The 14,043-nt window shown below is 41.6% G+C and overlaps 1 protein-coding gene, 1 long non-coding RNA gene and 1 pseudogene across 2 annotated transcripts; 1 reads left to right on the top strand and 2 right to left on the bottom strand.

Annotated features, from left to right (window-relative positions):
• The first annotated feature begins 1,554 nt into the window (after window positions 1-1,554).
• Window positions 1,555-3,350, top strand: LOC137794311 (ATP synthase-coupling factor 6, mitochondrial-like; annotated as a pseudogene).
• Window positions 3,351-5,310: 1,960 nt separating this feature from the next.
• LOC137794264 (uncharacterized) lies at window positions 5,311-5,802 on the bottom strand. The gene is made up of 2 exons (XR_011078290.1): window positions 5,476-5,802; window positions 5,311-5,389 (listed from the first exon to the last, which is right to left on the bottom strand). It is a non-coding gene; the product is annotated as an uncharacterized lncRNA (long non-coding RNA).
• Window positions 5,803-6,638: 836 nt separating this feature from the next.
• LOC137794108 (peptidoglycan DL-endopeptidase CwlO-like) lies at window positions 6,639-10,070 on the bottom strand. Its single transcript, XM_068590727.1, has 8 exons — window positions 9,250-10,070; window positions 9,100-9,172; window positions 8,855-8,967; window positions 8,649-8,747; window positions 7,951-8,132; window positions 7,717-7,765; window positions 7,481-7,543; window positions 6,639-7,398 (listed from the first exon to the last, which is right to left on the bottom strand). The coding sequence occupies exons 1-8, from the start codon at window positions 9,418-9,420 to the stop codon at window positions 6,868-6,870; spliced, it is 1,281 nt and encodes a 426-aa protein (XP_068446828.1). The 5' UTR covers window positions 9,421-10,070; the 3' UTR covers window positions 6,639-6,867.
• Between the last annotated feature and the right edge of the window lie 3,973 nt (window positions 10,071-14,043).

The raw sequence follows: 14,043 nt of genomic DNA, 5'->3' as shown, positions 1-14,043 counted from the left end.
GGAGATGAGAGGGAGCCAGTGCGCTGCTCAAGGACACATGAGAGGGCTTCCTGACACAGATGAACCCATGTCATGATGCCAAAGGTTAAATGACTTTGCTTTGAACTGAAGTCAAACATATGATGACCATGGCTCAAATGACATACAGTAAAGGTAGCATGTCTGGGATAACTACAATTGCAGTATAAAAAGCCAACATTTAGAAAGGAAGTGTGTGTGTTCCAATGGTTAATAAAACAGCCGTACTATACTCTGTGCCTTCTGGAGTGATTATTACAATATAAACGGCAACACATGATGTCAAAAGTTATCTAGGTTTCAAGATATGTTTTCGCATATATCTACTTTGTTCGATTTGGGATTATTTGGTGTTGCGTGAGGTCAACCTAAATATGCGCAGCGCTGCGCAAAGGAGGCGCCACATTGACGTCCACGAACGTCACAACACTCCCACAATTCACCGCGGTCATACACATTGTGGATCTTATACTGAAAGTGTCAACCCCGAGGTGAGTAGCCTCACCGAGTTTTAAAACAAATGCTGTTTAACGTGTAACTGTGTCCTATTCGTCACAACTGTACATACTGCTGAATACGTTATCCTTGTTTTTAGCGAGTGTTACGTTAGCGTGACTTCTCGTAGCACAAGAGAAGACAAGTTGCTCAAGCTATCTTGTTGCTAAAGCTATCTTAGCATGTTAGCAGGTGCTGTGTTATTAAAGCAAACAACACTCAGCCTTACTTAGCAGCTAGAAGGACGTTGTATGATGGTGTTGTGACTCAATAGTTGTATATGTAGTATTAGTAAGAGTACTACGTGGTACCTGTGAGGTGTAATGATAGCCAATTTAAAGACATTAAACTGTAGCTTAGCTAACTAGCTAGGTACGTTAGCAATGCTAGTTAATGTTAGTTGGCTCCATCTTACCGTCAGCTCGTCCTTCTGTGCTACGTCACGAGTTTAAGAGGTGAATGAGTCCTTCAAGAACGAATGTCCTTTATTTAAAAAATGAAGCATGTCACGTTATTTGAAGTATAAGTTTCATGTTGGCAGATAATTCCTCATGTAAAATGTCAGGCTACGTCTTTTCGTTAACTTTAACCTTACTAGTATGATGTAGCGACTGGACGTCCAGCATAACAACAAGATTCAAGATGTTTTTACTGTCACAAGCACAAAAAAAACAGTTATTGTCTACAATGAAAAGCTTATTTTGCTCGGTCCTCCTAACAGAATTACAATCAACTTAAGGTAAAATAAATAAGGCACAACATATAAAATATAAAAATAAAAATAGGATTATGGTATTGCTATGATAAATATGATAATATTACTGCTCATTGTATTATATATATTATACACTATGCATTGCTACAACATTGCAATTTGTGGAATAGTTCCCGTCAAATTATTTAAACTGAAATTCTGTGCACGGTTTTTCCGTGCACAGAATTTCAGGAGGACACTCTTGAGGTTGCGATGGTTGAAATCTTGTTTTGAAATGGCCGTGACCCAACGTGATCAACGCAACTGTGTCTTTGTTGTTCCTTCAGATGGCGCTTCACCGTTTATCCCCGCTGTCCTCCGCGCCCCGCCGTGAGCCTGACCCTGCGCCACAACCTCGGGCTGTCCACGGTCCTGTTCAAGCGGGCCCAGGAGCTTGACCCCATCCAGAAACGGTTGCTGGACAAGATCAGGGGCTACAACAACAAGAGCAAGTGAGTTGATGTTGTGCACCTCTTGTTGTAGCCTCACATGAAATGTACATACTTTGAAAATGGAGATTGGGATCAAATGGGACACCAAATATACCTGGGCAGCTCGACTAGGAAGAGAACATGTGAAGGAAGGTGTGCACGTTTTATTGGTGTTACATTTATATTTAATTACATTTCATTGGCTTTTCAGAACATGTAGTTGTGTTAATGTACTGAAACGTTATTCTCAATGAGGGAGGACTTTTTTTCTCATGTGAAAGGAGGTTTAATAAATACTTCTACATACTATATAATTTAAGCTTGTTTAAATCCAGTGTAATGAAATGCTGAGTGACTTTGAAACAGCTCAGTTATTTATTTATTTATCTTTCAAAGTAACTGTTGTGGAAATTAATAGTTTCCTCGTGAGAAATCAACTGTACTTTGAGCATATGAAAGTAAACACTTTGTCTCTCCGTCCCTCTCTAACTATTTACATAAATTGGAGACACCGATATCCAGTTACACATCTGGCAAATAGCACAGTTTCTAAGCTATAATATGTTTTCCTAAAAGTGACACGATTGATTTTTCCCCGACCGTAACAATTAAATCATCAGCCGCAAACAAATAGTTCTTTCAGATATCGGCCCAGAATTTCACAATCGCTGCATCCCCAACAGATAGAAGCTCAGAGTGTCGTCTCTGGTGCAACATCTATATACAAACCTTCAAACGGCCGAGAAAAATGACAAGAGCTACTTTTGGGTTTCTTCAGCTTACAAATGAATTTCAGTCCTCGCTGCTCAATCGTTTACATCTTCTTCTCCTCTTTTGATGTCTTAGGTCATGCAGGTCTTCTGGTGGCATTGTGGATGCAGGACCGTCCTACCAGAAGAACGTGTCTGAAGAGCTGCTGGAACTGCAGAGAGGCTCTATGGAGGAGGACACCTGGCCGAGTTTCCTGAGCTCCAATTTACAGGTGAGTTTTCAAGTATACACTTTTTTTTCATCCCCACAATTTTACTGTTCCCTCTCATAAATATATGTTCCTTTGCCACGAGAGAGACTCAATATAAACTGGGGCTTTGTCTCTGTGTATATGTATATATATGTATATATATGTGTGTGTATGTATATATATATGTGTGTATGTATGTATGTATATATATATATTTATATATCTATATATATATACATATATATATGTATATATATGTGTGTATATATATGTATATATATGTGTATATATATATGTATATATATGTGTATATATATATATATATATATATATATACATATGTGTATATATATATACATATGTGTATATATATATATATACATATGCATATATACATATGTGTATATACATATGTGTATATACATATGTGTGTATATATATGTGTATATATATATATATATATATATATATATATATACATATGTATATATATATACATATGTATATATATATACATATGTATATATATATATATATACATATGTGTGTGTATATATATATACATATACACATACACACAGACAAAGCCCCAGATTACAGTGAGTCTCTCTAGAATAAATATGTATGAGAGGGAACAGTAAAAATGTGTGTCCTGCTTTGTAAGTGTCGCTATCTCTGCGCTATAGCGTAGCGATAGCAACACTTACAAAGCAGGACTGTTTTGTCATTCTGTTTATAATAGTTTTCTGGAAGCTTTAATCCTTGAGCTTTGCTGTATTAATACATCTAGATGTAGCCAGTTGCTTCATATTACTGTCGTCTAGATGTAAAATGTAAATTCAAGTATTTGTATTGTACAACTGTAATGTGTCATTTCAAAACTTGGTGGATAACTTAACTGTTCTCTTTTTTTTTCCAGAGCCCGAGGAAGCGTCAAATCCACATGTGGATCTACATGTCACATGTGGATCTACATTTTGTATGTAATAAAAAGGTAGAACCAGGATACTGTGTTTTTTTGTTGCTTTTTTCTGGTCTTTTTTCATGGGTCGAGCAATCAAAACTCATAACCCTCTCCGTATCTTTCTCTGGAAACCGGGGAGGAGGCTCATGCCTCTGACTCCCTTCGCGGATCATGATGGGGTTCACATCTGAGGCGCGAACCCGGGACCATGCGCTTGACCCAACGGGAGCTTTGTTACTGCGCCACCACTTCCCGCGGACTTGAACATGTTCTCTGCGCGTATTTGTCTTCTTCATTTGGGTGTTGGACCTAAAAGTACTGACCTGCATAAGAATTGAACCCACAACCTCCAGTCTGCAACACAGTTGTCTATCTCATCATGCTATCAGCTCTGACCCTTAGCACTGTTTTTCGGTAATACTTGTTCATAACCTAGAAGTTTGACTAGAGTACTTTTACTTTTGGTACTTTAAATGGTACATTTTGGTGGTAGTCATGTATTTTTACTTTAGGTTGTACCTCTATATTTCTACCGTTGTATTACTAGTTGTATCTTTGTAAAAGTTATAAAAACCTTTTCCACCACTGGTGGCTTGTGGAGTCTTAATCTGTAGAAATCATCATGTTGATTGGATTTTGTATCATTAACTGATTCTGCACATTAGTAGAAAAAGATTTATCATGATAGATGAGTTTAAGTGTTCATAGAGAGTACGTCATGAATGTACTTTATTTTTCCATCATCTTTATTGTGATCGCAATAATAACTGCCAGCAGGTTTTTGAACAGAAAAATGTTTTATTACATTCAAGAAGTTTTTACTGTCACATGCACAGATAAAAGACAGTTATTCTTTACAATGAAGAGCTTATTTTGCTCGGTCTTCTAAACACACAATTACAATAAACTTAAGGTTAAAAAAAAGCACACAATATAAAAGATATAACAGTATTTCACAAAAATATGATAGTATTGTTATGATAAATATAAAATATAATAGTATTGCTTATTGTATCTTTATACACTATGCATTGCTACAACATTGCAGTTTGTGCTAAAGTTCCCGTGTTGATGGTATTTCTGGAGGACTCTCTTGAGGTTGTGATGGTCGACATGGCCGGCAGCAGCAAACACAGCGTCCAGGTGTCCAGTCTCTTCTTAACTGATGACGTCATGCAGCAGCAAACAGCGCCCGGTTGTCCAGTCTCTTCTTTACTGATGACGTCATGCAGCAGCCCCGATGCCATTGCGCGGTCCGCTCGTGGCGGGATGTAAAGTGCCAGTATAAACACTGCACTGAACCCCCTTGACAAGTAGAAAGGTCTACACTTCACCAGCAACAGCTCAACACTAGTCGAGCAGTGAATTAGAATTTATAATATAAAAAAGTTTTATTACATAAAAACCATTCAAATAAAACTCTGAACAAATCATTCACACTGTCTAAAAAACACACTCCAGTTTGATGAATAGTGGCACAAACATATAAAGACAGAAAGAAGTAGGGAAAGTTCTTCACAAAAAAAGTGTGATCCATAGATAAATATGACTAATTAAAACGGCACAAGGTACACATATATGTGTATATATGTGTGTGTGTGTGTGTCAAGTTACTATGTATTTTTTGTCAACTCTTGCCAACTTGACTGGCTGGTACATTTGAACCCAAGGACACACGGGACAACTCTTTCCAACAAAGCTCCAACTTTATTGTTTCTCTTATTGTTTCTCAATTGTTGGCTGGTTGGTCCATTTAGGTTGAAAACCTTCAAACACAAAAAAGCACAAAGTTATACAAACATGTAAATAAACCTTAAACAGTTTCCATGAACAAAATCAATAGTTACATTACCAGAGGCTTCTTTGTCTGTTCCACGAGTTGACTCCTCTTCTGTCTCAGCTGAAATGTTTGCTGTGAGACCTTCAATTCACAGCTGCTGCCACTTAAAGCAATCAGCAGCCTGCACTGGCCTACTGGAGGTGCATTATGGGACTCCTACGCTGGCTCGTAATCATCTCGGAAGTCTCCTCGTCCCGCGTCCTCGTCATGCTCACGTGACAGTAAGCTCACGTGACAGTCCACGTTGACAACCACGCGACCACCTGGTGAGCGTCGCCACTAATTTCTTCACTAAAAAGCCGAGGAACTCGCGTAAATGTGTTGGCGCGCACGTTCACGTTCCACTTCCTTGTTTACGCCGAACGTCACCGTGACGTAGAGCGTTCTCTCAACCAATCACAAAACACGCCTTGAAAATGGCACTGCTCATTTCTACCACGAGGTGGCAACACCTCACGATTACGAAAAAGTCACTTTTAATGCATGTTTTTTTATTAAAAAGTTTTTAGTCCATCACAGTATTAAGGTTTTGTGAAATGTGAAATAAATACATTATCAAATACAATATTAGACAAGCTACGTTATGCCGTGTATAACTGAAATCTTCCCCCTCCAGAATGTCAAATGTAAAAGTGCAAACATTAACAGAACATACACATAGTGAGTTCAGAGATTTTTACAAAGTGCAACAGTAACCATTGTAAGGCATTAAACAATTTTAAAGTGTTGAATTGCACAAGGTTGTGAACGCAGTCAAACATTTTACTTTTTGGTCACACTTAAATTCAACCATATAGAAATCGTTTAATCTAGAATTAGCACACTTAATAGTACACACCAGACAGGAGGAACGGGAGCAGCATCCCTACTCTCAGCAAACCTCCAGACGGAGGCGGGACGCCGGCCCCCACCCCCAACACGCCCCGCAGTCACAATAAAACATCTTATTTAGCAATTTAGTTTCAAATATGTTTTACACTGTTGGAAATAAAAGCTGTCCAATAATTAAAAACAGTATTTTCCTCTGACTTTAGTATACAAAAGGATGACAAAATACTGAAAAGCCAATATATCTCTTCTTTAGGTGTACAAAGAGCGAAGTGAACCGGCGTCAAATTCCATCTATGCAAATTTACATGGCCATTAAAGCCGAGTTAAAATTTTTTTAAAAAAAAGTCAAATACCTAACAATAAAGTTGAACATTTAAAAATCATAATTGTCATATTTTATTGTACACCTCAAGAAAGTTGTAACATTTGTTATAAATATAACCACAGAGGCAGTTTCCTAAAAACATATTACACATGCATTTAAAATATATATATATAAAAACTAAATTAAAACCAACTATTTGAAATCATTTGGCAACATCGAAAAACCCACAAGAGTTAAGCGAGCTAAGGTCACCTCCGGCTGGCTATCCTCTTGGATCTCCTCAGAACCGGAGGCAGGGCCGCCTCCTCTGCTGCAGCGCGCTTCCTGCCCTGCAGAGACGAGGCCAGAGATACCCCGGCATCTGCAGGACTTTGGGGTTTCACTTGTGGAGCAGCGGGTCCAGGAGGACTTTGGGGTTTCCCTTGGGGAGCGGGAGGCTTCCTTCTCCTCCTCACATACTCCCTTGAGTTTGACTCCTGTGCCTCAGCTTCCTGCCGTGGCCCTCCGGCTCTCTTCTGATCTGCAGCTCCAGACTTCGGTTTCGTCTTCAGAGTCTTCGCTTGATCGTCCTTCACAACAGTCCGACTGTCCCCAAGTTTGCTCCTCGTTGATTTGCCTTGTTTTGTTGAGTCTTGCAATTTCTCAGTGGCGCCGAGAGCTTTTGTTTTCGCGCTCCCCTTCACGGGACGCGTCGCTTGTCTTTTAGCGTCCGCTTCCTCTGCTGGGACATCTGGTGCTTCTTGGGCGATGAGCTGCATTTTAAGCGCCGTGTAGACTTCCTGTGAAGCGACAGTTATTCTTTAGAGTGCAGCAAATCCTTACAAGCTTTACTTTAACACCAGAAATGAATCAAATTCTCACCTCTTGTTGTGAAAGTTCTGATTTCAGGTCCGATAACTCTCTCATTAGTTTCTGTACCTCCAGCTGGAAACAGAAAATGCAAATTTTTGAAAAACATTTTTCCATAAAAGTCAGTTACGCCGCTACTACAGTCGATGGGTGTCACCCAGCGACAGGAGCTAGTGGTAGGAGCTAGCGGTAGCCAGCTAGCCGTCTGACAACCAACGAAAAACTTTGGACAGGTGGGAGCCTCTTACCTGCCCAAGGGCAACGAGCTTTTCAAGCTGCCCGGTCACAGGCTCCCTCCTAGGTTTTAAAAGGAATCCATGTTAGTATTTTACCATACACACAAAATTCAACCGATATAAATACACATATTAATGCAAATGGATAGATAGACACAATAGAAAAATCCCCAAATTGTTAAAAAAAACTATCCTTAAAAGTGACATTGACCGCCTTCAGAGTCATCTATGGAAGCGGTTACTGACGTGCGTGCCACCCTCTTCTTCACCCGGATGAGCGTCGACTTCACATCCGTGGCTCTCTGAATGTCTTTTCTCGTCACCATGCCGAGGAGAGACTTGGCGTCCAGGTCCGTGACGTCGGTGAAGGGCGACGTTATTTTCAGGACCGCCTTCACCCACTCGGTGAAATCTTCACCAGACGGGAGCTGACGGAAAAACAGGTTCATCGGGATGAATTCAACTAGATTTTACGTCGCACACACACGTTTAGGATCAGAGAACGTGTGCGCCGTGTTTTCACGTTATTATTCTGCGGGCTCGAGTTTGAATCCCGTGACTTTCCCCCCCTGACGTTATACAAGGGGCTGTAAACGCCAGAGGAATGATCTCACAGGATCCATCATCTTTAACGTCACGTTTATACAGAGGTTGACCTTGATGGGGAAGACATCTTTTGGGAAAATAACGCTATTTTCAAGATGGTTGAACCAGGCGTTCAGAGGATATTCAGACAGAAGTTATTATGGTGGTAAAAAAAAAAAAGGGCAGATGCGTCTTATCAGCTGCAGAACTACAAGGTATGAAGAGGTTGCTGTTGCATGAACGCGTGCCCCACTGGCTGCTATACGAAGGCTCTGAATGTCAAATAAAGAATCTTTAAGTTACTAAAAACACTTTTTTAGTCATACTCCGTGTGCAGGGACGATCTTGTTCAAACTCACCGCTTGGAGTCCGTCCCGTGCTTCCTGCCTGGAAGCCAATGCCAGCTTCAACAGCGTCCTTTCCTTCATGGACGACCTCTGCAGCTCCTCCAGCTCCCCCTGAGGACGGTCAAAATGACAGCGCCATCTTGGGATCAGGACAATATTAAGCAACGGTGATTGCAATCAAAACAGCAGCAGTGCAGAGAGAAAGCAAAAAGTAATACCTGCAGTTTTTGGACTAGTTTCTCCATTTTCATCTTCTCCATGAACTCAGAGTCAGTCTGGGTCAGCTGATAGCCCGTCATCCCTCTCAGCATGGCGCGTGGGTCGTCTGGTTCTGTTAGAAAACATTAGTGCAACACATGAGAGCAGCTGAGATCCAATAATGCTTTTAATCTCCAAAGTAATTGTCGATAAAGCAGCTTATGAAATAATAAGGGCATCAGTTGCTGCATTGATCATTCGCCACCTGATTTTATCCCCAAAGCGTCGAAGTCCAACATTGTGTTTTGGTTATCGTCGTCTTGCTCGCCACCATCAGCCTGTTGATGAGGAGAACAGAGCTGATCACACGAGCATCAATGTGACGAAGACGAGCCGTGACGTCACGCACACGTACCTCCGCACTCTGCCGGAGCGCCGCGTGCTCCTCGCTGGAGTCTTCGTGGCAGAAATCCAGCTGCTTCTTCACGCCGGTGAGAGGAGGCGTCCTGTGGAGCTGCCGCCCCGACGGGATGTAGTTCCACGAGAGACGAGCTTCAGTCTGGATCTCCAACACGCGGTCCGACATCTTGGGTTGGGTCGCTTGACAAGCAGCAGGCTCTTCCTCCTCGCTCCCTTTTGTTTGAGCAGGTGGAGTTTCTGCGTTTCTACAAATCACTGCGTCATCGTTTGCACCTGTGTGGCTCAACGCTGTCTGATTGCTTTGACCAGCAGGTGGAGACAGATTGTTTTAGTTCAGCAGGGAGAAGGTTTTGAAAAAGGTTTCTTATTCATGTCAGGTCGAAAAAAGGCAGTAAAGTTAAAAAAAAACAAAAACGTAACACTTTTTTTAAAAACACAATAAAAAGTGAAAAACAAGCCTTAATGTTGTTAACTGATATAAACGATATCACTATAAATACGTGTATTACCACTACTAGATTTAAATTGTGCATACAAAGAAATCTGCCGTATATGCCAAAAATATACCATTTCAACTCAAACTGCCCAAAAGAATAAATATGAATTTAAATTAGATGAGTTTTAAAGTTCTATAAAGTCAAGTACATTCAGGACTTTAATCTAAATGCAAACTCTACTGCAGAAAGAATCCTATTAAAACACAATTAAGATATTCAATCTATGACATAACAATGTTATCAGCATCCGGCTGTCGATAAGAAGCTCTCGTGTGTTTGATCTTCTCTCCTAAAGTCAAGTTGAGTCCAGCTTTAACTGCACAAGACAGACAGGCAGGCAGACAGACAGAGAGACAGACAGACAGACAGGCAGACAGACACACAGGCAGACAGACAGGCAGAGAGGCAGACAGACAGGCAGAGAGGCAGACAGACAGACAGGCAGGCAGACAGACAGGCAGGCAGGCAGACAGGCAGGCAGAGAGGCAGACAGGCAGACAGACAGACAGGCAGGCAGACAGACAGGCAGACAGGCAGACAGACAGGCAGACAGACAGGCAGAGAGGCAGACAGGCAGGCAGAGAGGCAGAGAGGCAGACAGGCAGACAGACAGACAGGCAGAGAGGCAGACAGACAGACAGACAGACAGACAGACAGACAGACAGACACACAGGCAGACAGACAGACAGACACACAGGCAGACAGACAGGCAGACAGACAGACAGACAGACCCTGAGACTAAACAGCCAACCAGAACCCGTCTATCTTTAACCGAGCTGGCCGTGTCACACTGCCAGGCCCACATGTTCTGGAGCTCCAGGAACTCAAGAGGAGAGTGCTGAGTCGTAAATACCTCTGCTTTTAAACGGCCTGCTCCCATAATGCCGAGGGAGAGAGGAAGGAGGAAGAGGTCGGGGAGTGTGTGAGATAAATCGGTGCGTTATGACACTGCCCTGGCATCGAGCGAGTGGAAAACATTCGCGTGGTTTTACGTTGCAGCTAACAAATCATTCCTCAATAAAAATCAAACTCCAAATGACTTTTCTCATTTCCTTCATACCGACGATTCCTCTCCGGTGTGAGTGTCGCTTTCTACCCGGTGTCTGTTGTTTCACGGGGAGGAAGCGTTCAGCGGGGTCTGAGAGACACTTTGCTGTCCCTCACCTGGGTTTTTTCCTTGTGGACACACGGCAAAATAATCTACTTCAAAACAATATTGTTATTTATTAAGACAGTGAAACATTCACTTATTAAAGATAAGATGTTCATTTATAGATAGATAGATAGATAGATAGATAGATAGATAGATAGATAGATAGATAGATAGATAGATAGATAGATAGATAGACATATGGATAGATAGATAGATAGATAGATAGATAGATAGATAGATAGATAGATAGATAGATAGATAGATAGACATATGGATAGATAGACAGATAGATAGATAGATAGATAGATAGATAGATAGATAGATAGATAGATAGATAGATAGATAGATAGATATAGTGACTAATGTATTTAAACAGCACATTTCATATAACAATGTGTTGTCTTAAAGTAGAGGATTCATGCTGATATTCATGCATTAAACTGTCGTGTCTCCACTGAAACCCCAAAATGTGCAGCTCGCTATTGTCCAATCCAAGCTGTCAGAAACGGAGGACACGTCGTTTCAAAGTGGTTTTCAATGTATCGGCGTTGAAAACTGATTATGTGTCGCGCGAGAATGGAGAGCAAACACTCCGCTGAGTGTACTTCAAATCTCGGGACAAAGGAGCTTTTTCTTTTCCGCGTTGGCGTCAAAATCCTCTGGCGCGTCATTAAGAGCGTCGCACGCTCTCTCTGGAAAGCCCAGCAGTGACACATCACGGATCCACGGCGGCCATTGTGTGCCGAGCGAAGTGTCCCAGAAAGGCCATTAGCAGCCGCTCGGACACGAGCCGGCAGCAGGCGAGCTCGTAGAGGGATTGGAGCCAACAGGCCCCTGGTGGCGGGGGATGTGACAGAGTGAGCAGGACGGAGACAGGTGGCCCGGCCGGCTAACCGGGCCGCTACTGTGACAACGACGGAGAGATGATGTCATCCACCGCAGTTCGGCGCAGAGGACGGCTGCAAGGGCTCTCCGCTTAGTGAAGGAACACATTGTGTAGCACGTGATCGTTGAAATCATTGTGTTTATCATGATGTTCTTTGTTTGCGCTTTCATTTGAAAGTTTTTGTCTGCAAGATTTAGACCTTTTCGGTCCCTGCGGACCCACCTCGAGGTACTTTGTGTTCAGATGATGATGTCACTCGCCGACTCCGACGACTGAAATGATGCTGAAGCTGCACAGCATCGTTAAAAAAAACAGTTTAGGAGGAATTTTCAAGGCTGCTTACAGAACAAGCAGATTATAAGAGAGACTTGTCTCAAAGTGTGTATATATATATATATATATATATATATATATATATATATATATATATATATATATATATATGTAATGTAATATGATCACCTGTATTATTCCTCAATGGATCCATTCATACACTAAATACGAATGGATCCATTGGGGTCCATTCGTAAATAACTTGTGTTATTTGTCCATATTTTTGCCACTTCCTGGTCTATTATTTCATAATTTTTCATAAAAAAGAACAACTAAGAAGGCAGAAGTACCGCCTTGTAGTTGTCTCTTTAAGTCCTCGTGGATGTTTGCTTCGAATTTCCCTCAAAGAATTTCCCTCCAGACGTTCCTGATATCCCTGGAACGATAAAATAATAATAAAAACTATGATTACAACACCCTCAAAGTAAACAAACTGCGTGACTGAATATGGTAGTGAGCAGATGGAATGAGAGTAAAGTAACAGGACACTCCAACAAATCTCACACACACACACACACACACAGACACACACACACAGAGTGAAGCTACAGCTGGCCTCAGACCGGCCTGCACCACGTTGTGTGTCCTCCTCCTCCCAAATAAATGTTCCCACAAGCACGTTCCTGAATAAATAAAGCATGTGATGCTCTCAGGGGGTTTAATGAGCTTTGATTACATCAGATATGACTTTTAAATTGCATTACTTCACGCAGCTTTTGCCATGTTGCAGCTATATATATATATATATATATATATATATATATATATATATATATATATATATATATGATGTCATGAAGCTGAGTCACTTCTCATGCTCCACTGTTTTGCATCGTTTCCCGTCTCGAGCTCTGACACACTTCATGTAACCGTGCTGTAGTTCACTCACTGCACATTGAATATCACACATGCTAACTGAGACACGTTTAATCGCAAAATCAAGAATGAAAAGGAAAGCAGCTGACAGCATGAGGTCAGCAGAGCCCAAACTATTTGTCAATTCATTCATTTTCATCTTGGAGTCATAATTTCCGTCCTTTTCGAAGCAAAAGTCACAAACGTTTGCTCGTTCCAGCTTCCAAAAACGTGTTTTTTTTGGTCACATTTCTTCAACGTCAGCACTGGAGTTAATAGTGCAGAAAATGAGATATGTAACACACTCAACATCGACACCGATGCACACACACGCACACGCACACACACACACACCTGGGTGAATAATGCTGAGAGTTGACCTGGAGAGGAGGAACCACTGACAGCCGGAGTCACATTCACACACATGCAGGTCAACCCTTATGTGGTCACTTTGAATCTGAAACTAAATCTTTCTAAAAGCAGTTTGTTTAAGCTCTGCACGCCTTCAGGAGCTAAACAATGCCCATGATTCTCTCGCAGCTCTGACGCCAGCAGAGAGAGGAAGACGCCGCTGTGACTCATCATCTCTGACTCTCCGACTGCATCACAGAGTAACTCAGCACTTCAGATGCCAGGTACATATTTTTGGTGCAACCCCACCCAACTCGCAGCTGAAGAAAAGAGTTAAAGGGGAACTCTGAAATCCACGTCAAAGCTGGTTTACACGTCTGCGGGAGCAGAACTGAACGTGTGAGTCGTATATTAAAAAAAAACCTTTTGGTGGCTCCAGAAGGAACAAAATCCGTTGAGTCGTCCTCAAACGATGTCCCTTTCACACGGCAACATCTTGAGTTGCATTGTGGGTCATATTTTGAAAGAGACGCTGTGGTTTCTGTTAGTTTTAAACCGTCCACATGCACAGTGACATCCGCAGTCATCCACCGTGACGCGCCTCCACGGCAGCGGCATTACTTTTTCAATTGTTATACTTATTAATTATTATAACAGTGCGGGGTTAAAGGAATGCATGACATAGCAGTTTTTTTGGGGGGGGTCATTTTTTCA

Source organism: Clinocottus analis, unplaced genomic scaffold (genome assembly GCF_023055335.1).
Source record: "Clinocottus analis isolate CAN_PGR_092001 unplaced genomic scaffold, fCliAna1.0.p SCAF_24, whole genome shotgun sequence".
Classification (NCBI taxonomy): domain Eukaryota; kingdom Metazoa; phylum Chordata; class Actinopteri; order Perciformes; family Cottidae; genus Clinocottus; species Clinocottus analis.
Note: the sequence above shows the minus strand (reverse complement) of the source record. Positions and strands in the feature narration are given on the sequence as shown.